General features: G+C 44.0%; 2 protein-coding genes across 3 annotated transcripts in view; both read right to left on the minus strand.

Annotated features, from left to right (window-relative positions):
- The window catches only part of LOC128339653 (olfactory receptor 1009-like), a 35,938-nt gene extending 22,887 nt beyond the window's left edge, over positions 1–13,051 (minus strand). Inside the window, exons 1-3 of one of the 2 annotated variants that reach the window (XM_053283927.1) lie at positions 12,801–13,051; positions 11,974–12,008; positions 9,620–9,704 (exon numbers count right to left, since the gene is read on the minus strand). The gene's annotated coding sequence lies outside the window, so the exon portion shown is untranslated. Of the gene's footprint in view, positions 1–9,619; positions 9,708–11,973; positions 12,009–12,800 lie in introns of both variants that reach the window. The other variant, XM_053283926.1, reaches the window with a different exon arrangement.
- A 3,064-nt stretch (positions 13,052–16,115) lies between these two features.
- Positions 16,116–17,384, minus strand: LOC128339652 (olfactory receptor 1019-like). Its single transcript, XM_053283925.1, has one exon. The coding sequence runs from the start codon at positions 17,196–17,198 to the stop codon at positions 16,116–16,118; it is 1,083 nt and encodes a 360-aa protein (XP_053139900.1). The 5' UTR covers positions 17,199–17,384.
- Between the last annotated feature and the right edge of the window lie 5,446 nt (positions 17,385–22,830).

Below are 22,830 nucleotides of genomic sequence, written 5' to 3' on the forward strand. Positions count from 1 at the left end.
CTTGACTTGATTTTTGAGAGGTTTTCTCTTATGAAGTCCAACACATCTCTGGGAGGCTCACCTGTCGTGCATGCAGGACAGGGCCTTCTCAGTAATTGCCCCCAGACTTTGGAATACTCTCTCAGTGGGCACCCACTCTCCAGTCTCCATCAGTTTTTAGAAAGCTAGTAAAATCTTGGCTTTTTACCCAGGCTTTTAAATGAGTGTTTTGTTTGCTGCGTCTTTGTATTTTATGGTTATATTGTACATATTTTTAAAAACTTTTAATTAGATTTGTATTTTTATATTCAATTTTATTTTTTGTTGTGTAGGTTTAATGATTTTATATTGTGTTAAATGTTTTGTAAACCGCCTTGAGATTATTTTAATGAAAGGCAGTCTAAAAATTTAACAACAAACAAACAAAAATCTTTTTCACTATTTTGAGGATCCACTCAGCTGTGGGCAGGCACAAAGCCTTCTCCACTGGCTCATCTCAACTGCTGAATGTCATAATCTATTATGGGAGCTTGGTCTTCATATATCTTTCACCTGTTGCATCCACAAATGGGGACAAAATGGCTTCTTTGTTCTATGCTGTGGTAATCCCAATGCTACCCCGCCTAATCTGCAGTTTGAGGAATAAAGAAGTGAAGTGTGCTCTGACTTGGATGATGGGCAAGTAGTTGGCCTAATCATATTAACACTTAGCACTGATGTAGAAATTTTGCTAAACAGTCAAAGGGCTCCACATACTTTGGGGCATTTCAGATGTAACACAAGGAGGCTATTCTCATGACCAGTGAAAATCGGAGCAGGAGAGCCTAGCCCGATTTTCGCTGGTCGCGTAAACCACCGGGCTTGTAGGCAAGCCCAGTGATTTACAAGCGGGTAACCCACTGATTTGCCCCTGCCCTTAAACCGGGTTTGCGGACCAAGAACTCCACAAACCTGTTTTTTAAAATCATGTGTTGCTGTGGTGCGGCTCCATGCCGTGGCAACTCACGAGTAGACTCCCGACCCGGAGGCTAAGAATCAGCCTTCCGGCTGCATGCGCGCACAGGGCATGCTGGAACTTCCGTGTGGCTCCCAAACTCCCAAGCCCCCGTCGGCTCTATGATGGAGCCGGCAGTCGTGTGGGCGGCTGCTGCAGCCACCCAGGGAGGGCTTACTGATCGTCTGCAGTGAGAACGGGTTTAACCCGCTCTCCCCACGAACCCGATTTGGCTCTTCTCACTTGATTGTGAGAAGAGCCTCACTGTTTCCTGCCATGAGAATGAGCCCAGGCAAACCATGGGTTCACACCTTCCCTTCTCTCCTTATGTCTTCTGATTTTGTAGTTGAGAACCATGGCTTTTTAAAACCATGTCTCTGCAACTCATGTGAAACTGGGAATTATCTTTTAACTCTGGCTTCCTAACCAAGTTGTGAAAACAACTACAAACAGGTTTCACAACCTGGTGGTGGTGGTGGTGGTGGTAGTAGTAGTAGTAGTAGTCGTCGTCGCAGCATCAGCATCAGGAGCAGCAGTCGTAATAGTAGGCGATAAAATCCTGGTTTGCTTGAAACAAAATTTGAATTGCCTTTGCAAGGATTTTGATTTTGTGTTTTGAGAGCAGAGTACACACAGCAATGACAGTATCCTGTAAATAAGTTCATGTGGATTGCATTCTTCTGGCCATTTCCAGGAGTAGGCTGCTTAATAGCATGTTGGTATATTATTATTAATTATTAATTATTATTATCATTTATTCAGAAATAATTGACTTCATAAATTCTTGGTTAATATCTGAACACATGTACCCGTTATTGTACATACAGAATACTGCGGAGTACAGTGCATTATTTACATTTGTGAAGCTACTCATTTGGCTGATTTTAAGGCCTTGATCCATTTTGATAGGCCTGATCATTTTCACAGTGCCTTTTAAGTTTTCATTTTCTTGCAAATTCCTAATTAGCCCCAAAGGAACTTGTTTACAAGAGGAGAAAAAAGTTCTTGGCAAGTTGGTCTCATGGCACTCTTGCACTTAACTAGACCCAAGACAGATTGTTAAGTTAGAAGTGAACAGACTTAACAGTCAGAGAAAGCTTTGTTTTCTTTGCGGGGGGCGGGGGCATGGCATAACAATACCAAATTAGTTGTTTGCATTATTAGAACTCCCGTATACTGGTGAATTTAATCACTTCATTTACAGGGTTAGCGTCTAGAAAGAGGTCTCTTGGGATCTTGAGTGGTGCTGAGCAGCAAGACTTCTAGTCTTTTTATCATCTGAATTATATTTCCAAGTCTATAGAACTGTTGATATGTACAAATGAGCCAGGCTCCACTGAGTTCCTGAAAATATGGTGTTTTTAAATCAAACTCAGACAACAATAGTGGGGCTTTTTCAGTGCATGATTATATAACAGAGATATTGCTTCCTGCTGTTTTTGTAACTCTGGTAAACCCCACCCTCCAACATTTCAGTGATTAAAATAAGGATATGCCTGTGCATGTGTCGAGGCATGGCCAAGCAACCTGAGTGGTGTGGTGTACAAGTGGATAGGAAGCATGCCCCTTAGTTGTGACGTGAATCTGGTTTTCTCTTGGCTTCTCTGTTTGAATGACTGTTGTGCATTCCAGTGAATCAAATGCTAAATTAGATGTCAGTGAATCAAATGCTAAATTAGATGTCAGTCTTGTCTTCTCCCAAATCCATGCTTTTGGTAAGCTGACTGCCCTTTAATCATTTTTAAGTGTCATATTATTTATTATTTCTCTGTGTAAACCGCCCTAAGCCATTTTTGGAAGGGTGGTATAGAAATCGAATAAAATAAACTAACTAAATAAAATATTACTCCTTTTTGTCCATTTTATTAATGAGCAAAAAACTGAAAAAGTAATCTGGACAGAGAACTTTGTGGTGTCAGTGGCACCTGCAATATATGTGTTTGTCCCTTAAGAAACACAACTGAAGGGAGGAACACTCTCTGTTGTATCCAGTTGGAGCTGGTTGCTCAGGTTGCTAAAGCGGCACTAGAGTGAGTTAACTGAAGCTGCATTATAGTCACTAATTAATGTTATGGTGAATATAATTTGTATTTCTTCCTTTCTTCAGAACAATACAGCACCAACCAATCAGTGCTGTCCACAAGCAGCTTCTGTCGCAAACTTGTAATACTAATTTTTCAGAGCTTCATTCTGCAGAGGAATAGTTATGTTTCAACTGAACATAGAAAGGGTTCTTCCAAATCTTCTACACTGCTGTGTTCCAGGCATGTGGAATCTAGGGGTGTGCATGAACAGTTTGTTGTGAACTGATTCGCCTCCAACCAGGGCCAGTTCGGAGGTTTGATTGCTGACCAAAATCAGTTCAGGTGAACTGGTTCTCAACAGTAAGGGGCAGCTGGGCTTGGTTCGGGCCTCTGTGCATGCTCACTGGATTCCCCTTTACAAGTATATTGGCCACCCAAACCGCTGAACCAATTAAATCAAATGGACCAGACCGCCTGGTCAGTTTGGCTGAACCTGTTTGGAGCAACATGGTTCGGTTGGAATTGATTCGAATTTGAACTGAACCACATTTTTTGTTTATGCACATCCCTAGCAGAATCTGCACTTTCGCTTTCTTCAGAACAAGGGATCTTCCTCTGAAAAAAGGGCCAGATTCAGATGTAACATGATACCAGAGTCAAATGAGGCGGAGGTTGGAACTCTATTATGTGCAAATGCATGCAATTGTGGTTTCAAGTCGAAAGCAACCTGTAGTTTGCTTTGCCAAACTTTGGTTTGAACCTTCAGTTTGCTCTAAGGTTCTCCTCTGAAAGCAGGACACTGAAGTGTTATGCCCAAATGTGGACAGCACCGCCATCATCATCATCATCATCATCATCATCATCATCATCATCATGCTTATATATTGCCCAAACTTTACCTCTGGGGGGTTAATAATTGTGATTAAGTGCAGTTTTTGGAACTGCAATCATAGAGATGGTGATGCAGAACCACCTGGGATCATGCCCCCTCCATGCCTGTGGTGCTTCTCCCTGGCTGCCTCTCTGAGCACTTCTCCCACCCCTCCTGTCTCCGATCCAACAAAGCAGTTGCCCAGCAACAGGTACGCTGCCCTGTCCCATCCCAAGATTGTCAGCATGTCAAGCAGCAAAGTCACATAGGGGCATTCCCTCTCCACATTTTCTCCCTTGCTCTCCCCTCCTGGCAAGTAGGAGAGAAAGGTGATGGAATGGCAAGACAGGCACCAAGTGCTTTGCTCCATGAGAATGAAGCTACAATGATTTTTATTTATTTATTAAGAGATTTACTATACTGCCCAATCCACAGACTCAGCTGGATGATGATGTATGTTCACAAGTACTTGCACTCAAGGTTGTAACATAAGCAGCAGGGACACCCCATCAGAGTGCTGGAACGGGAACATATGTTAGGATGGGGATACCCAGGGTCATGATTAAAAGGCAGCCCCAAGGGATTCTTGAACAGCCAATTTCTATTTGAACAAATAAGTTGTGGAAGGGAGGCTCAGCTTCTTCCTCTTGGGAGTACCTGTGTGGTCCCTAGTCTTATTCATGAGAAGGGCTGGGCAGCAAAAACAATATTGCCAACACTGTGTGGGGAGGTTCCTCATGTGTGATGACGATGGATGCTGATCCTGAGTGAACAGCTCACTCTTGAGAGTGTAAGGCCACTCCGTCACAATTCATGAGAAGAACTGTCAGAGGTGTTGGGCAGAATCATGAATAATGTGTTATGACAAAACAACCCCTTCTTCCATGGATCACTCTCTCACGAGAGTGTCAGGCCGGATGGCAGATGCTGCCCAGCTAGGTTGCTCTATACAAGGTAGCAGTGGGGACGGGTACCATGCCAACCGCTCTCCCTTTCTTAGCAACCACTGCTGAGAAGCTGTCAAAGTGTGCCCTCTGCCAGCCTGTCTACTTGGACATGTCCACCCTTGCGTGTGCCCCCAAATGGTGACTTTGCTCTCCTGTAGTTTCTGGAAATCAGGGTTCCCCTCTCCCTCAATTTCCCATGGTGGCAGATCTGCCTACAGAGCAACGCCGGCCCAAACCCAGGAATTCTGAATAGTAGTATAGATCCGTACTCGCACCTGGTGTTCCCCTGTCCACACACACAACTAGGCTCTATCACAGAGTGTCACAATCCCCTTCTGGCCCGTGCAAGGCTTCCCAGGGGAGGAGGGGGTTGTGGTGCAAAAGTTCTATCACTAACCAGAGAGAGTGGGGGTCCTACGCAAGCGGTGACCCCTTTGTTAGGTCAGCTCAACCCATTAGTGTGCAGTCTGACAGAAGACTGAAGGGGTTCTACCCTATGGTCCTTCCCAGTAGACTGGCCATCTCATGAGAGTACTAGTTCATTGGCAGCAAGCTACCAGGGAGCAGGAGTGTGGTTTGGTCTGCATGGACTGCTTTGCTAGGGTGAACCCTCACAAGAGCATCCTAGGTCATGGTGGGACAGATCACTCAGGATCCTTTGCCCTCCCTCATATACAAATCCACTCCTAGGAAGTCATTGTGTTATATGAATATGATGCATATTTATATACTGCTTTTCAACAAAAAATCCCAAAGTGGTTTACATAGATATAAACAAATTAATAAATATACTCCTTGTCCCCAGAGGGCTCACAAACTAAACCAGAAACATAAGATAGACACCAGCAACAGCCACTGGAAGGATAGGAACATAGGAAGCTGCCATATACTGAGTCAGACCATTGGTCTATCTAGTAGGGATGTGCACAAATTGATTTTTTGATTCAATTTGTACCCGAATTGAATCACCCCCAGTTTGTTTTGGGTCAGAATCTGTCCCCCGAATCACCCAAGATTTGAGTTCTACCCAAATTTTCCGAATCTGAATATTTGGATAAGAAAAATATTTGGATAAGAAAAATGGTCCCAGGGCCAAAAGAGTGGGGTGGGTGGTAATGCCCAATGGGTGGAAGCTACCACCCAAATTTCAAAGAAATTGGGCAAAGGGGTGATTTTAAAAGAATTTTTGAAGTTGGCACATCTTTAAGCTTTCCCCCATAGGGAATAATGGATATTTCAGTAGCCTTCATTATAATTCCCCGGGGGGGGGGGGAAGCAGTGTGACTCAGAGTGGATTGTGGTGGGTGGGAGTGCCCAATGGATGCAAGGAAGCTGACACCCAGATTTCAAAGGAATTGGGCAAAGGGGTGATTTTTAAAAGATTTTTGAAGTTGCCATGTCTTTGAGGCAGATTCAGGGCAGAAAAGGGGTTTTGGGGGCAGAAGAGTGGGTCAGGTGGTAGTGCCCTGATGGGTACCTGCTACCACCCAGATTTCAAAGGAATTGGTGAAAGGGGTAATTTTTAAAAATGAATTTCTGAAGTTTGTATGTCTTTAAGCTTTCCCACATAGGGAATAATGGAGATTTCAGCAGCCCCATAATTCTACTTGTGGGCACCAGGGTGGCCCAGAGTGTGGTGTGGTGTAGTGCACATAGGGTGTCAACCCACCCCCAAAACCACAAGCCCATGGGAAACTGGATTTTGTTATTTTCAATGTCTGATGTGTTAGATTCTCTGGTAGGAAATGAGAGAATCGTTCCTTGCCTGGTCATTGAGGGCCACCTCCAGCTCTAGCAGGCGCTGGAACAAGAGGAAGGTGGAGTTCCACCGGGTATCTACATCCATGGGGATGAGATGTTGTGGAAGCCCATGGACATGCTGCCACTCGAGAAGCAGGCACCTGGACTTCTCACTCCAGTGAAAGTGGGCTGCAATCTTGCGGGACTTTTCCACAAGCACAGCCGTGGCAGTAACAGCACCTACCATGGGGCGGCCATGTTCCCTGGACGCCTTTGCCTCCTTGAGGCCAAGGGTGTCCCTAACAGTCAGGTGGAGTGTGTGCGCGCCATGCAGCGGATGTTCACACACAGAACATCCGGTGCTGGTCTGTATATCTTCAGGCTTTTGGTGCTTGGAGGCCAGTTAGTTTTTTCCTCAAGGAGCTGTAGGAGGGAATGCTGCCTCCATAATGACTTGCATACATAGAGCTACAGTTTTTCAGGTTCATGCAGGAGGAATTATTTGGCATGTACTGTCTTGTGATTAAGGGGGAGGACTATGTGTGATTTATTATGGTCATTTATTTAAGAAGCCCATTTAAAAGATTAGCAAATGCACATCTTATCTCCACAGAATGGCAGATTTCTCTGAAGATGGAGGAACTCCGAAATGGGCTCAAGAATCCCGGGTTAGCCTATCAGGATTCTAGGATTCTTTTTGTCATTTAAGACTCTGGTTCCAGTACATGAACATTTTCTATATGCATGTGAATGTTTTTTCAGTACATGAATGTTTTTCAACAGAATTTGTATGACATTTGATGTTGACATTTGTCTATTCTACTGATATGAATGGTTTCTTTACATATGTATGTTTGTGTACAGAACTTGTATGACACTTGTCATAGACAATTGTTTATATCACTGTTGTTAATATAGTACCCTTGCTCATTAGAGAGTTGATACATGCATTTTGTCTATGGGCATAATTTCACATTAGCATCACACAGGTCCCAAGGTACAGTCCAGCTCATGCTTTTTGGTTTTCCCTTATTTATCAGTGTGCATGGTTTCCTTTTGGTTTTTTCAACAGATTTAAAAGCAGCAACCACCACAAAAGCAAAAAAGGTGGGGGGAAGTGGGGACTGGGTTAGGGAAATGGGCCAGAGAGAGGCCTCAGGCCAAAGAGCCTGAACCCCCTTGGCCGAGAGGAGAGGAGAGGAGAGAGACACTAACTCACTCACTTGGGGGGGGGGAGCAGCAGAACACACACACACACAGTCACACAGGGGGGAAAAGTTTAAAGCAGGGGAGAGAATTGGGAGCTCGCACAGACAGCAGGCACAGTCAGGCAGTGATTCTCTCAGCAGCAGGAAGGGGGTGGAAAAAGAATTCTCTTTTCTTTTCTATTCCTGAATCAGCAGCATGGACAAAAAAGCAACGCAGCAGAGAATCCACGCCAGGCTGTCACGCAGCAGAGGCAGGCAGGCAGGCTGGGTGGGTGGCAAGGCAGGCTGGGCTCTGGCTGGCAAGGCAATAGGCAAAGCAAAGCTCCTCTGGCTCTCTCTCTCTTCTCCCACGAGGCAGAAAGGTGGCTGCTGCCTCTTTAAATCTATTCAAAAATCCCTCCTTGAACTCCCCCCACCCTCGCCCCTTCTTCGACCCTTCCCCTGGCCAATGCGGGGTCAGTCAGCAGTGGCAAGGGCAAAAAGAGCCAATCTGGAAGCAGGAGGGAATCGTCAGCAAATCAGTCCATGCTTTCATTCACCAATCTGAAGCTTGGAAGGGCGGGAAAATCAAAACAACGTCAAAGCACAAAATGGAGACTGCACTGAGATCACAAAAAAATGGAGGTCCAAAACAACAAAACACTTGGTTCAAAAATTTGGGCAATTTGTTTTGGACCTGAATCTGGCTGGACTAGCAGAAGGGTGATTTGTTTTGTATACAAATCGACCGAATTGTTTTGCTCATCCTACTATCTAGCTCAATATTGTCTGCACAGACTGGTAGCAGCATCTCCAACGTTGCAGGCAGAAGTCTCTCTCAGCCTTATCTTGGAGATGCTAGGGAGGGAAGTTGAAACCTTCTGCTCTTCCCAGAGTGGCTCCATCCTCTGAGGGGAATATCTTGCAGTGCTCACACATCAAGTCTCTCATTCAAATGCAACCAGTGTGGACCCTGCTTAGCTAAGGGGACAAGTCATGCTTGCTACCACAAGACCAGCTCTCCTCTCTTAGACCAGCTCTTCTGTGTGCTGGGGATGCTGTGCTGGGGATGGATAGGGTCAGTTGTTCTCCCCCTACTAAATAAAGAGAATCACAACTTTACAAAGGTGCCTCTTTGTTCAGTTATCAGGATCATGTTCCTTTCCCTTTCTTGAACAACAATGAAATAGAGCCCCCACCGATCTACCCCCAACCCCCCAATCATGTTTGTGCAGGACAGTTTTGTTGCGGGGCTCCTAGGAGGGCAGCAGTGCTATCGCTGTCAGAGCTAGTCTTGTGGGAGGAGAGCTGGTCTTGTGGTAGCAAGCATGAATTGTCTCCTTTGCTAAGCAGGGCCTACCCTGGTTGCATTTGAATAGGAGACTAGAAGTGTGAGCACTGTGAGGTATTTCCCCTTGGGGATGGGGCCACTCTGGGAAGAGCAACGGAATGCTTGCATGCAGAAGGTTCCAAGATCCCTCCTTGGCATATCCAAGATAGGGCTTAAAGAGACTTCTGCCTGCAACCTTGGAGAAGCCGCCACCAGTCTGGGTATACGATATTGAGATAGATGTACCAGTGGTCTGACTTGGTATAAGCCAGCTTCCAGTGTTGGCAGGGCATAGCATTTAAAGGGATTTAAATGCTCTTTCCATGCCGAGGGCAGATGGACAGTTCTGAAAAGGCACGATCGCGCTTGGCACACACCCCTTTAAGATCACAGCTAATGGCAGCTGCGCTGGTGACATGCTGATGCCTTGCCCACAGTCTAGTTGCTGGGATCAGACTTGGTAGACCAGGAAGAGAGAGGTGCTCCCCTTTCCTGAAACTGGAGGTTGCTGGACTGTGGTTGGATGAATGTCTGCAATGCAACTTACGGTTTGAAATTGAAACTGTGGGTTCATCAGCCTCCAGCTTCTTGTTACGTGTGAATGCAGCCAAGGAGTCCTTGCCTGGAGGAACCTGCTGAGTAAGGAACCTTTCTTAAGTAAAGAAGTAATAAGGAAGTACTGGAGGAAAGGAAACAGGATGCCACCCATGTTGTCTGTCTTCTCCCATAGGCTGCCCTTCCTGGTTAAAAAACCCATCCTGTTCAGATTTATTTATTTTCATATTTATATCCCACTCTTCCTCCAAGGAGCCAAGATTAGTGTACATAGTTATATTTATCCTCACAACCACCCTGTTAGATAGATTAGGCTGAGAGATAAATGATTGGCCCAGAGTCACCCAGCAAGTTTCATGGTAGTACAGGGTTTGAACTCAGGTCTCCCTGTTCCTAGATCCAACACTCTAACTTTTCAAGGTGAAACTATGTTTAAAGGCAATTTGGAAGCTGAAATTGGTGCAAAAACAAAGCCAGAATGTTGTTGGGAGCAACTGGTCAGTTGGAACAGCTTACATCTATTGAGCTCCAATTCTGTTGGCTTCCAATATATTTCCAGGCTCAGTTTAAAGGGCTGACATTAGCCTTTAAAAGCCTTAGTGGTCTGGGACCTGGTTATCTTAAACCACCTTCTCTTGTACGAATCTGCCCAGCCCTTAAAATCAGCAAGCTAGGGAGGCCTTGCTCTCTTGTCTACTGCTAACAAAAATCCAGCTGGTGGCTAGAGGCAGAGCCTTTTCAGTGGTTGCACCACACCTCTGAAACTCTCTCCCTAGAGAGGTTAGATCGGCTTCTTCTATCTCCATTTTGCTCAATGTAGATTGAAGAGCTTCCTGTTTTGGAAAGCTAATTGTGTCTGCAGACTTCATTTTATATGAGAACCAATTTTTATATTGGTTTTCATCACTTTCTTAATGTGTTTATATTCTTTTAAATTGTTCTAGCCTGCTATTTTAACCTCATGACTTTTGTAAGCTGCTTTGTCATTTTTTAAAATGGAAAGCAAGATTTAAACATAAATACATTCATTTAAACATACATTCCATGGAACTGGAAATATACACTCCCTGGAATTGCCCAAGGTTCTCAACTATGTAGGGGAGCCTTATGAAAGGCCTCTTTCTCACAGATTCTGAATGAATGTACAGCTCCCAGTGTGTGGAAATGTGTTGTAATATGAGCAGCCAGTAGGTGGCAGTTCCTTCTTCCTGCCTGTACTTCTTGTTGAAGTTGTCTCTTCCTGTTTTACACTATAAAGTACTCATAGCCTATAATGGCTGCCTTCCTCTTAGCTCTCATGGCATGGTTTCAGCAGTGGGATTGTGTGGCCAGTGGGCATCTTGGCAATACCAAGATGGCCACCAAGATCTTGGGTGGCCAGCAGCCTGGTCCCACTTCCCCCATGCATTCAGTGCACTTGTGGGGGAGAATATCTGTTCAGTATTATGCAGAGGTACAAAATGCTTTAAGATTGGAGGAGTGAAAGAGTTTTTGTACAAAACAGAGTAAAACAAGTATATATTTCCTAATGGGAGAAATTGAACCAGGCTCTGGGCATATAGTCAACACAAATCTTTATTGTGTGCAAAGAACATGCAACTATCTCATTTACTACGTCTATGACATGTTTTCATCAGTCCATCAAGGAATGGGAAAAGGCAACCATCTCTAATGATGAAATTATAGAAGAGTAGCTGTATTAGCATTTTAAAAATCCTGAATATATAGTCTTGTAGTAACTTAAAGATAATACATTTACCTATGTATCATGAGTCCAGTGGTGATTAAGATTTGTTTTACATGGGAAGATGAAGAAGAAAGAAGACATGTTGAAAGCAGAGAGACAAAATATGAACCAATCAACTGAAGTTAAAAAGATTCAGTCAGAGGCGTAACTAGGGAAAACGGCGCCCAGGGCAAACACTGAAATTGCGCCCCCCCATCTCATACTGTGTGGGAGGAGGCAATGGTAAACCCCTCCTGTACTCTACCAAAGACAACTTCAGGGCTCTGTGGTTGGCAGGAGTCGACACCAACTCGATGGTGCGCTCTCTCTCTCTCTCTCTCTCTCTCTCTCTCTCTCTAATTGCCATATGAAATAAAGTATTCTTACTTTGGAAACATTAGAAAAATACCTTTGTTATCAAGCAAACCATTAGAATAGTTTATTAGGATACTTAACAATTTAAGTGAAATAGTTAGAAATAGTTAAAAATTATAATATTTCCATGCAAAATTTTAAAAGAAGATGGCGAGAGCTCTTAAAGAAAAATAAATACTTTCAGCGATTTGTATTTTGGTAAGAAAACTCATTCTGACCTTGAGATTGCGTGCTAAATATATTACCTCGGAATGAAAGTGATGTGTTCTCATTACAGCATCTGGAAAGGAAAGAGGAAGGGGAAAACCAAGATGGAAAACTAGGGAAGGGGAAAACCGAGATGGAACTGTATCTGTCTCCATTTCAGAGTCATTAAAGTTCTACTGAATGGCTTGCTCAGTAATTTAAGAAAAAGGCTCCCTGTCATCATCATCATCAGTGATCAGCACCAACTCAGTCACCATTGAAGGGATCTGGGAAGCTCCATGCAGAGCTAGCCTCAGCAGCCAACATGTATATTATTTAATCAACTAGAAGTTGCTGGGAAAAGTTCTAGCGTACTTGAGCAGCGGAAGGAGGGGTGTCTCTGTGTGCGCGCGGGGGTTCCCAGTCAGCCACTTAAGATTTCACTAAGGGAGGGGGTGGAGACTCGGCTGCGGCAATCTCTGCTCCTCTGAAATGCCCTTTCCCAAATATAATCGAGGGGCTCCAGAGAGCTCACGAGCCTTCTTATTAGCAACACCACCCAGCACAAGCAAAAAGGCATCACAGCTTGAGCAGGAGATGCAGGGTTCCCCTTTCACCCTCCCCCTTAGGAGTCTAAATTCCTCCGACCCGAAGTTGCTGGGAAAAGTTCTAGCGTACTTGAGCAGCGGAAGGAAGGGTGTCTCTGTGTGTGTGTGTGTGGGGGGTTCCCAGTCAGCCACTTAAGATTTCACTAAGGGAGGGGGTGGAGACTCGGCTGCAGCAATCTCTGCTCCTCTGAAATGCCTTAACCCCCGGCAGGCAAGCAAGCAAGCCGCTCCCCAAAGAAGCGCCCCCCTCCGGGTTGCCATTGTGCAGACACACACACCTTGTTGTCCTTGTAATAATGTGATGAGTGCGACACAGACATAGCAGGCAGCTGGCGGCAGCAGCAACACAAACGCTCTGGGCTCTCCCACCCTGCCTCGTGGTCACCGCCGAGTCGACGCACGCAATGAAGAAGTCCACGTGCAGGCGGTGAGCTCTCTTCCCACTTGCCAGACACGCGTGCGCGGCATGTCCTCCTCCCTCCCGACACGCATGTGTGACTGGTGGCAGGGGGCGGCACCACGGGGCGGGGTGGGGAGTGAGCTCAGGCTAGCGGAGTGATATGAATGAAGGAGACGTTGACAACGATGCTGAAGAAAGAAGAGCAGCAAGCAGGCAGGCGGCCGCAGGCAGGCACTGTCTCTCTGCAATTTTAGGCGCCCGTGGTGCCCAGGAGGGGGGGGGGCGCCAGGACCCGGGGAGGGGACGGCGCCTTGCGGACTGCCTGCTGTGCAGTGCGGACAAAAAAAATTTTTTCGCACCAAAAAAATTTTTTCACACACAAATTTTTTTTTTGTAAAAGGCAGGGGACCAGTGGGGGCACTTTTTTGTGCCCCCTGCCGAGTAGCTCCCGGGGCACGTGCCCCCCTGCCCCCCCTATCGTTACGCCCCTGGATTCAGTCACTCGACACCAATAAGCTCATTTGATTAGAACAGTTTTGATTGCTTTTGCCCCTGTCAGGTAGGGAAAGTGGTACTAGATTGCATTTCTCCCCCAAATTGGGAGATGGGGCATAACAAAGCCTGTGCTTCAATCCAGTAATTATCTTCCAGGTGTGGTGGTAATGTTGTGAATTCAGAACAGATTATTTTCATGTGAAACATTCTGCTGGACCTCAATAGTTTTGGAAAGAGCAGATCCAGTACTCTTGCTTTGATGTGCAGAAATCCCCATATGGAATTCTTCTATGGAAGCTAACAAAGGAATTCTGTGTGTACTGGCAGAGAAGATCTGTAGATGTAGTTTTGCTTGGGCATTACATATGGGGAAATGGGCCCAACAATGATGCAGAATCGATAGACAGTCTGACCTTTTTTGATCTCAATGCAGATGTGTGTACAAATCTCTGTTAAACTATAGTGTGCAGTATAACCTTGTACTGTGCCTTTTTGTGCTTGGGTAACTTTGAATTATGCAGTTATCTTCAAAACACTTACTTTGAAGAAGGGTGTGTGCATTCATTCATTCATTTTATTTAGCACATTTCTATACCACCCCAAACTCATGTCTCTGGGTGTGAGTTACAATAAAACAATGCATCTCTTTTACAATAACACAATACAGATTAAAACAAAATCAAAACATTAGGACAATTTAAAATTTCAAAATAATAATAAATCTGTGGAATTAATGGCAACCAAACTGAATGGGGACCATTTGGATAGGTTCTCATTTGCTTCCAAATGAACAGGCTGGCTGGGAACTGAATGGTAGGGATCAGTTTGAATGTGGATTGGTTTTTCAAAACCCTCTTCATACCTTAATTATTTTGGGGATTTTTTTTTTTAAATTAAGAGGGGGGAAAGGCTTACTTTTAAAAGGCATTTCCATTGCTGCCTACAGGTGAAACTCGGAAAATTAGAATATCATGCAAAAGTCCATTAATTTCAGTAATGCAAATTAAAAGGTGAAACTGATATATGAGACAGACGCATTACATGCAAAGCGAGATAAGTCAAGCCTTAAGTTGTTATAATTGTGATGATCATGGCGTACAGCTCATGAAAACCCCAAATCCACAATCTCAGAAAATTAGAATATTACATGGAACCAATAAGACAAGGATTGAAGAATAGAACAATATCGGACCTCTGAAAAGTATACAGTATACTGTGCTTGATTGGCCAGCAAACTCGCCTGACCTGACCCCATAGAGAATCTATGGGGCATTGCCAAGAGAAGGATGAGAGACATGAGACCAAACAATGCAGAATTGCTGAAGGCCGCTAATGAAGCATCCTGGTCTTCCATAATACCTCATCAGTGCCACAGGCTGATAGCATCCATGCCACGCTGCATTGAGGCAGTAATTGCTGCAAAAGGGGCCCAAACCAAGTACTGAATACATATGCATGCTTATACTTTTCAGAGGTCCGATATTGTTCTATTCTACAATCCTTGTCTTCTTGGTTCCATGTAATATTCTAATTTTCTGAGATTGTGGATTTGGGGTTTTCATGAGCTGTACGCCATGATCATCACAATTATAACAAATTAAGGCTTGACTTATCTCGCTTTGCATGTAATGCGTCTGTCTCATATATCAGTTTCACCTTTTAATTTGCATTACTGAAATTAATGGACTTTTGCACGATATTCTAATTTTCCGAGTTTCACCTGTATATTGGCAGCATCAGGAGTTCCACTGCACAGCCACCCTTGCAAGCACCATCTTTATCAGCTGCTCTGCTCCAGGATGCAACATCTTCCCAGGGCAGTATGGGGTGAAAAATAGTCACTGCTATAAAAAATGGCACCTACCTCTTTTTTTTTTTTTTTGGTGAGATTCTGATTTTATATGTGAATCATCTGTTAGGAACATAGGAACATAGGAAACTGCCATATACTGAGTCAGACCATTGGTTTATCTAGCTCAGTATTGTCTTCACATACTGGCAGTGGCTTCTCCAAGGTTGCAGGAAGGAATCTCTCTCAGCCCTATCTTGGAGAAGCCAGGGAGGGAACTTGGAACCCTCTGCTCTTCCCACAGTGTCTCCATCTCTTGAGGGGAATATCTTGCAGTGCTCACACATCAAGTCTCCCATTCATATGCAATCAGGGCAGACCCTGCTTAGCTATGGGGACAAGTCATGCTTGCTACCACAAGACCAGCTCTCCTCTCCTAATTGCTTGCTATAAAGCAATTGTTCTGTACAATATGACTAGAGGTTGAAAATGACTTGTAAAACTAAGATTGGTTTATTTTAATTTAAGCAGAAACTGGGAAACAAATATGCCCTGAAAAACAAATTGGGGTCCTATGAATGAGTCTTGATGAAAAAGGGCCTGAATGGTTCTGAAAAAAATCCCCCAAAATGGGCCTCTGGAATAAAAATTTCTGGAGTATAGACCCCATTTGGGAGTAATCCCAGAAGCTTCAGTTAAACTTCTTTATAGCAAGCAATTTGGAAATAGCAAACCAGCTGAATGTTACACAAGAAATCTATGTTGGAAGTCTGGTTTCTCAAGTTTACAACTGGTGGAAAACTGAGGGTCAGTTCTAACTGAAAAAGAAATCATTTTAAAAACTAAAGAGTAACTTGCATCATTGATGCAAATTATGATGGAATAACTTGCATATTTTAATGTTGCATCTCAGGTTAAAACAGAGCGCAGCTTTTTGTAGATCAGTTTCTGAAAAGCTTCTTTCACATCTTTGTTCCTCAGACTGTAGATCAGGGGATTAAGCATGGGGATGACCACAGTGTAGAACACAGATGCCCATTTGTCCTGATCCAGGGCATAGACAGAAGTGGGCCGTAGATACATGAAAATCACAGTCCCATAAAACAAAGTTACTCCAGTGAAGTGGGATCCACAGGTAGAGAAGGCTTTGAATGCTGATGCAGAGGGCATTCTCAGGATAGAAGCCAAGATGAAGATGTAGGAGATAAGGATGATAGAGAGTGAGCTCATTTCGACAAAGCCAGCAAAAGCAAAAAGCAGAATCTCATTGATGTGGGTGTCAGAGCAAGAGATTGCCAGGAGCGGAGGGACATCACAGAAGAAATGGTTGATAAGGTTGGAGCTGCAAAAGTACAGGCTGAAGGTGGCAGTTGTGTGTATTATGGCATTCGTTGTGCCAGCAATGTATGATCCAAGTAAGAGCCGGATGCAGAGAGATTTGGACATGGCAGTAGAATAGATCAGTGGATTGCAGATGGCAACATAGCGATCATAGGCCATTACTGCCAAAATGTAGCACTCGGCATCTACAAAGGCTGCAAAGAAGTAAAATTGGGCAGTGCAGCCTGAGAAGGAGATAGTTCTGCTCTCTGATAATAAGTCAGAAAGCATTCTGGGGGCAATGGCAGTTGAATAGAAGATGTCACAGAAAGACAGGTGCAAGAGGAAGAAATACATTGGGTTGTGAAGTTGGGAATCAAGTGAGATCAGGATGATCATGCCCAGATTTCCCACAACATTGACCAAATAGATTATGAGAAACACCACAAAGAGGATGATTTGCATTCGTGGATCATCTGATATGCCCAGGAGGATGAACTCAGTGACAGCAGTATGGTTTCCCTCAAACATTTTCAGAGAAGGATAAGATATCTTGTATAGATGTAGGACACACAGACCTCTGTGATCGCTGGAACTGAATGGCAGAGTCTTTTTCAAGGAACCAACAGCTGAAAGTTTCTTCTTCTCTTTTTGATGGCCTCTACTCAGCATAAAATAGAAAAAGAAAACCAGAGAAAAAGAAAAATGGGGGAGGAGAGACTGAAAAAAGAAAATTATTATTATTATTATTATTATTACAACATTTATATCCTGCACTTCCTCCAAGGAGCCCAGAGCGGTATACTACATACTTGAGTTTCTCCTCACAACAACACTGTGAAGTAGGTTAGGCTGAGAGAGAAATAACAATCAAATAACTTCCCCAGGGCTTTGGAATGCGCTCCCTGCTGAAATAAGAACATCTCCTTCTCTGTTTGTTTTTTGGAGGACCCTGAAGATGTACCTATTTTCCCAAGCTTTTAACTGAAATAAATTTTTAAAATTTTAATGTGTTTTTATCCATTGTGATTTTTATCTGTTTTATGAATTTTACATGTTTCATATTTTACATTATGTTTTAATCTGCACACCACCTAGAGATTTCTATATTAGGCGGTATAGAAATTCAATAATAAACGAAACAAAACGAATCGAATCGAAACTAAACACAGAGACTACCTACAGTCTCCATAGACTCCCAAATCTTGAAGAAGATTGTGATCTTGTTCGCTTTCACCCCTGTGCCCTCCCAAACCCACTTATGAGGATTGTGGGACCCTCAGGAATGTAGTGGACTTCTATACTGGGGCCTTCAGGAGGTGGGGGCAATTTCAAGAAACTGGATGACATCACTTTCTAAAGATGGAAATTCCACTCATGGAAGGTGTGTCTATCCAGTTTCTGGGAACTCCCTCTTCTTCTGCAGTCTCTCACATCCCACCCTACCCTATTCATGATACCACAATCCTCATAAGAAGCTCTTTGAGGACACAGGGGTTGCTGTGGGGAAAAGTGGGTGGAGGAATTCCTTGTAGGAATGTCCTTCTATTTGTGGTTTTTAGGATCCAACCCAGTAACTCAGTTTATGTGTATTAGCGGAAATCTTTTCATTCATCCCTGAAGTATAGAACTGATCAGCCATCCACAAAGTTTATTATAAGAAAACATATTGCTGAATCCAAAGAGAACTATCATTGGGTGCTAACCAGTCTCCACCAGACCTTCTGATGGTGAATACCAATGAACTGGACTTTTTAATTTGTGAGAACAGAATATTCCAGTGGAACATAAAAAGAGGATTTCTGCTCACATGAAGAGAGACCTTCAGCATGCAGATTGCCCCGAGCCACTTTAGAAAGGGTGGTATATAAATCAAATTAATATAACTAACTAACTAACTAACTAACTAATTAAATAACTGGTTTCTAAGGGTGGCTGGGGAGGGCAGTGAGAGGACACCTTACTGGTGGCACAAGCGGCTCCTCTAAACCCTGGTGCTTCTCCCAGCAGCTTGGGGGAGCACCAGGGTTTAGAGGAGTCACTGCTGGTGCTGCTGGTGCTGCTAAGGTGCTCTCTCACCGCCACTCCCCCTTAGAAACTCTTTAAAGGTGGGATTCCCCTTTATAAACATCACCCGATTCCCCTTTAGAAGCACCACCCCTTGAACTGGGTCAAACCAATTCAATTGAATGAACCAGACCACTGGCTGGTTTGACCAAACTGGTTTGCGGACTGGCGGTTTGGTTCAAATTTGAACCCAACTGCCAAAAACGGTTCCATGCACACTGTGAGAGAGATGGAGAGACGGGTGGACGGTGCTAAGTGACACTCTGCATAATCTGTGGTGCTGTGGAGCATCCCTCTGCTGTAACAGTATCATTAATCACCAACATGCATAGAAGAATAGAACATAGTAATCATCCTGCTTGATTAAAAAAAAAAAAAGAGTTAGAGCATCTCCAAAGATGGCTGCTCAGGCTTTCCTTGAAAACCTTCAACAAGGGACAGTCCACTCACCTCTAGGTGGCTGTTTCCATTATTAAACTGCCTTTAATAAGAAGTTTCCTCTAATGCTCCATGAAACCTACCATCCTGCAACTCAAACTCAGTAGATCTAGATCTGACCTTTGGGGCAGAAGAGAACTGTAACCTCTTCTCTGTGACAGCCATTTGAAGAGTGCTAACATCATGTAATATGTCCTCCCTCAGTCTTTCTTCTGTTGGACCCTCAATTAGTCTGGAAAACTGGAGATACAATAAAACTTACCCAGGCTCCTTGTGGAAATTTTATATGAGTCAGAGCTTCTGCTTTGTGCTCCTGCCTCTCTTAACTTTCCTACGTTCAGGAGGAATAAAACCCAATAGTTGACCTTGGGGCCAATATGCATTTTGCTGATCCCAATGAACTCCTGATTGTCTCTAGCTGCGCTGCTGCCTAGTAGGCACTATTTATTGGGTAATGAGTTTTCTACCTCAAAAAAATGATGTAATTATTCTAGCAGAAAACAGGATGCAGAAGCTGGGAGTTTGCTCCCAAAAGATTTGTGATTTGCAATTCCCTTATCATGGGACCCTTGCATACAGTGATTTCAGGGCCATTGTGATCCAATCCAATTTGCTCTCTGGTTCTCCATGGCATTGTTTTTATTCCTTACTAGAAAACTGACGTTTGACATTAAGAATATAACATAAGAACAGCCTGCTGGATCAGGCCCAAGGCCTATGTAGTCCAGCATCCTGTTTCACCAGATGCCTCTGAGAAGCCCACAGGCAAGAGCTGAGGGCATACTCTCTCTCCTGCTGTTGCTCCCCCACAACTGGCATTTAGAGGCATCTTGCCTCTGAGGCTGGAGGTGGCCTATAGACACCAGACTATTAGCAATTGATAGACCTGTCCTCCATGAATTTGTCTAAGCCCCTTTTAAAGCCACCCAGGCTAGTGGCTATCACCACATCTAGTGGCAGAGGATTCCATAGACTAATTATGCACTGTGTGGAAAAGTACTTCCTTTTGTCAGTCCTAAAATTCCTGGCCTTCAGTTTCATGGGTTGACCCCATGAAACTGGTGTCTAGTGTAATGAGAGAGAAAACCTTCCCTCTGTCCACTCTCTACTCCATGCATAATTTTACACACCTCTATCATGTCTCCCCACAGTAATCTCTTTTCCAAACTAAAAAGCCTCAGATGCTGTAGACTTGCCTCATAAAGTAAGTGCTCCAGGCCACTGATAATCTTGGTTGCTCTCTTATGCACCTTTTCCAGTTCTACAATGTCCTTCTTAATATATAGCGACCAGAACTGTACTCAGTACTCCAAATGTGACTGCAGCATAGATTTGTATAAGGGCATAATAATATTCACATTTTTATCTCCAATCCCCTTCCTAATGATCTCTAGCACAGAATTGGCCTTTTTCACAGCTGCTGCACACTGAGTTAGACTTTCAACGAGCTGTCCACCACGACCCCAAGATCCCTCTCCTGGTCAGTCACCAACAGCTTAGACCTCAGCAGTGTATATGTTAAGCTGGGATTTTTGCTCCAATATGCATCACTTTATACTTGCTTACATTGAATCACATTTGCCATTTTGTCGCTCACTCACCCAGTTTAGAGAAATCCTTTTGGAGCTACTCAAAATCTGTTTTGGATTTCACTACCCTAAATAGTTTAATGTCATCTGCAAATTTGGCCACTTCACTGGTTACCCCAATTTCTAGATCATTTATGGACAAGTTAAAGAGCACTGGTCCCAGTAAAGATCCTAGGGGGACCCCACTTCTCATTTCCCTCCACTGTGAAAACTGTCAATTTATTCCTACCTTCTGGTACCTGTCCTTCAACCAGTTACCAATCCACACATGCACCTGTCCCCTTATCCCATGACTGCTAAGTTTACTTAAGAGTCTCTGATGAGGAACTATGTCAAAAGTATTTTGAAAGTCCAGGTATACTATGTCAACTGGATCACCTTTATCCAGACATCTGCTGACACTCTCAAAGAACTCCAAAAGATTGGTGAGGCAAGAGTTTCCCTTTCAGAAGCCATGCTGCTTCTCCTTCAGCAAGGGCTGTTCTTCTATATGTTTAACAATTTTGTCATTAAGTATGCTTTCCATCAGTTTACCTGGCATAGCAGTTAAGGTAACCGACCTGTAATTTCCTAGATATTTTTGTTAGAAGATCAGAAATTTCATGTTTGAGTTCCTTCAGAACTCTTGGGTGGATGCCATCATGCCCTGTTGATTTATTAATTTTTCATTTTTCAAGACAGTACATCCTCTCTCATCACTTCAAATTGGCCCAGTTCTTCAGTCTCCAAGCCTGAGAAGCTCACTTCCAGAGTGGGGGTGTATGATCAGTATTCTCCATCATGAAGATAGTTTCTCTGCAATCTCCTTATCCTCCTTAATAATCCCTTTCACACCCTCATCATCAAAGGGTCCAATCACCTCCCTGGAAGGTTTTCTTCTCTTGATTTAAAGAAGTTTGTTATTCCCCTTGACACTTCTAGCTATATGCTTCTCAAACTTTCTTTTTGCTTCCCTTATTGTCTCCTTCTCTTCTGTGCAGGAAAATATATAGTATCTGTTTATCTTATGGCTGCCAACCTTTTCCTTGCAGCCTCTCTGTGCCTTTGTCCAATGGGCAGATAGGAAGGAAAGCTTTTCCCATTACTTCATATCAGGGAAAGTCATTACTTTTCATTCAGCTGCTGGAATTACATGTTAAAGGCTCTGATATAGCAACAGTGGGAAAGACATTTGCCTGCGAAAATAGAGAGTTGCTCATAGTCAGAGTACTACCGTGGTCTAGATGGACCAGTAGGCAAATTACTTATATCTACAAGAGCACTACTGGGGGGGTGGGAGTTGGCAACTCAAGACAAGGACCTGGAATATTGTGGATAATTGGACTGCAAGACAAATGGGACTGCAACAGAACTTTTTATGTTATGTTATGTTATGTTATGTTATGTTTATTTAAAATATTTCTATACCGTCCAAAATTTGCATCTCTGGGCAGTTTACAATTACAACTTAACACATGCAGTTGTACAGAGCTAAGAACATTGAGCTTTTACAAATCAGGTAGCCTTGGACAATTATTAATGATCTAAGCCAGGCTTCCCCAAACTGCGGCCCTCCAGATGTTGATGAACTACAACTCTCAGCATCCTTAGCCATAATTTATTGTGGCTGGGTATGCTGGGAGTTGTAGTTCAGCAACATCTGGAGGGCCGCAGTTTGGGGAAGCCTGATCTAAGCCAAGGGTGGGCAGTCTTCAAGCTCACAGGCTTTACCTTGTTTTGTCCTAGAATTCCAAGATTTACTAGACATAACTGGAGATAGAGATGTGCAAAGTAGTGGCTGTGGCTGGGTGGGTAGAACCAGATACTAAATTGTGGCTTAGCATGGAGAGCCAGTAGCCTACTACAACCGAGGAACCAAATACTGGGATAGTGGGTCATTCCAACTAACAATGAGTGCATGTTTCAAGCAGCTCCAGTGACACCAAATGCTGGCCACGCCTCTTGTGCTGAAGTATGCCAATGCGTTGGCATCTAACCTGCATCGGGGCATAGATGCACTTCCCATTGGCCTCTCCCAGTCAGTGGCCACTTTGTTCTTTGGTTTGGTGCCCAGGGGAAGGGGGTGCCTGGGAGGAATCAGGGCGCTCCCAGGGGGCCCCCAGGCACCAGCAGCCAGGAGACATTTGTCCCTCCCCTGAACAAATTGGAAGCTGCATGCCTGCAGCTTCTTCTTGTGACTTGTTTGGCTAGTCCAAAATGACAGCTCATTG

Source organism: Hemicordylus capensis, chromosome 1 (assembly GCF_027244095.1).
Source record: "Hemicordylus capensis ecotype Gifberg chromosome 1, rHemCap1.1.pri, whole genome shotgun sequence".
Taxonomy (NCBI): domain Eukaryota; kingdom Metazoa; phylum Chordata; class Lepidosauria; order Squamata; family Cordylidae; genus Hemicordylus; species Hemicordylus capensis.

Coding starts and splice junctions, on each gene's coding strand:
- LOC128339652 (XM_053283925.1), bottom strand. CDS start 17,198: ATGCTGAGTAGAGGCCATCAAAAAGAGAAGAAGAAACTTTCAGCTGTT.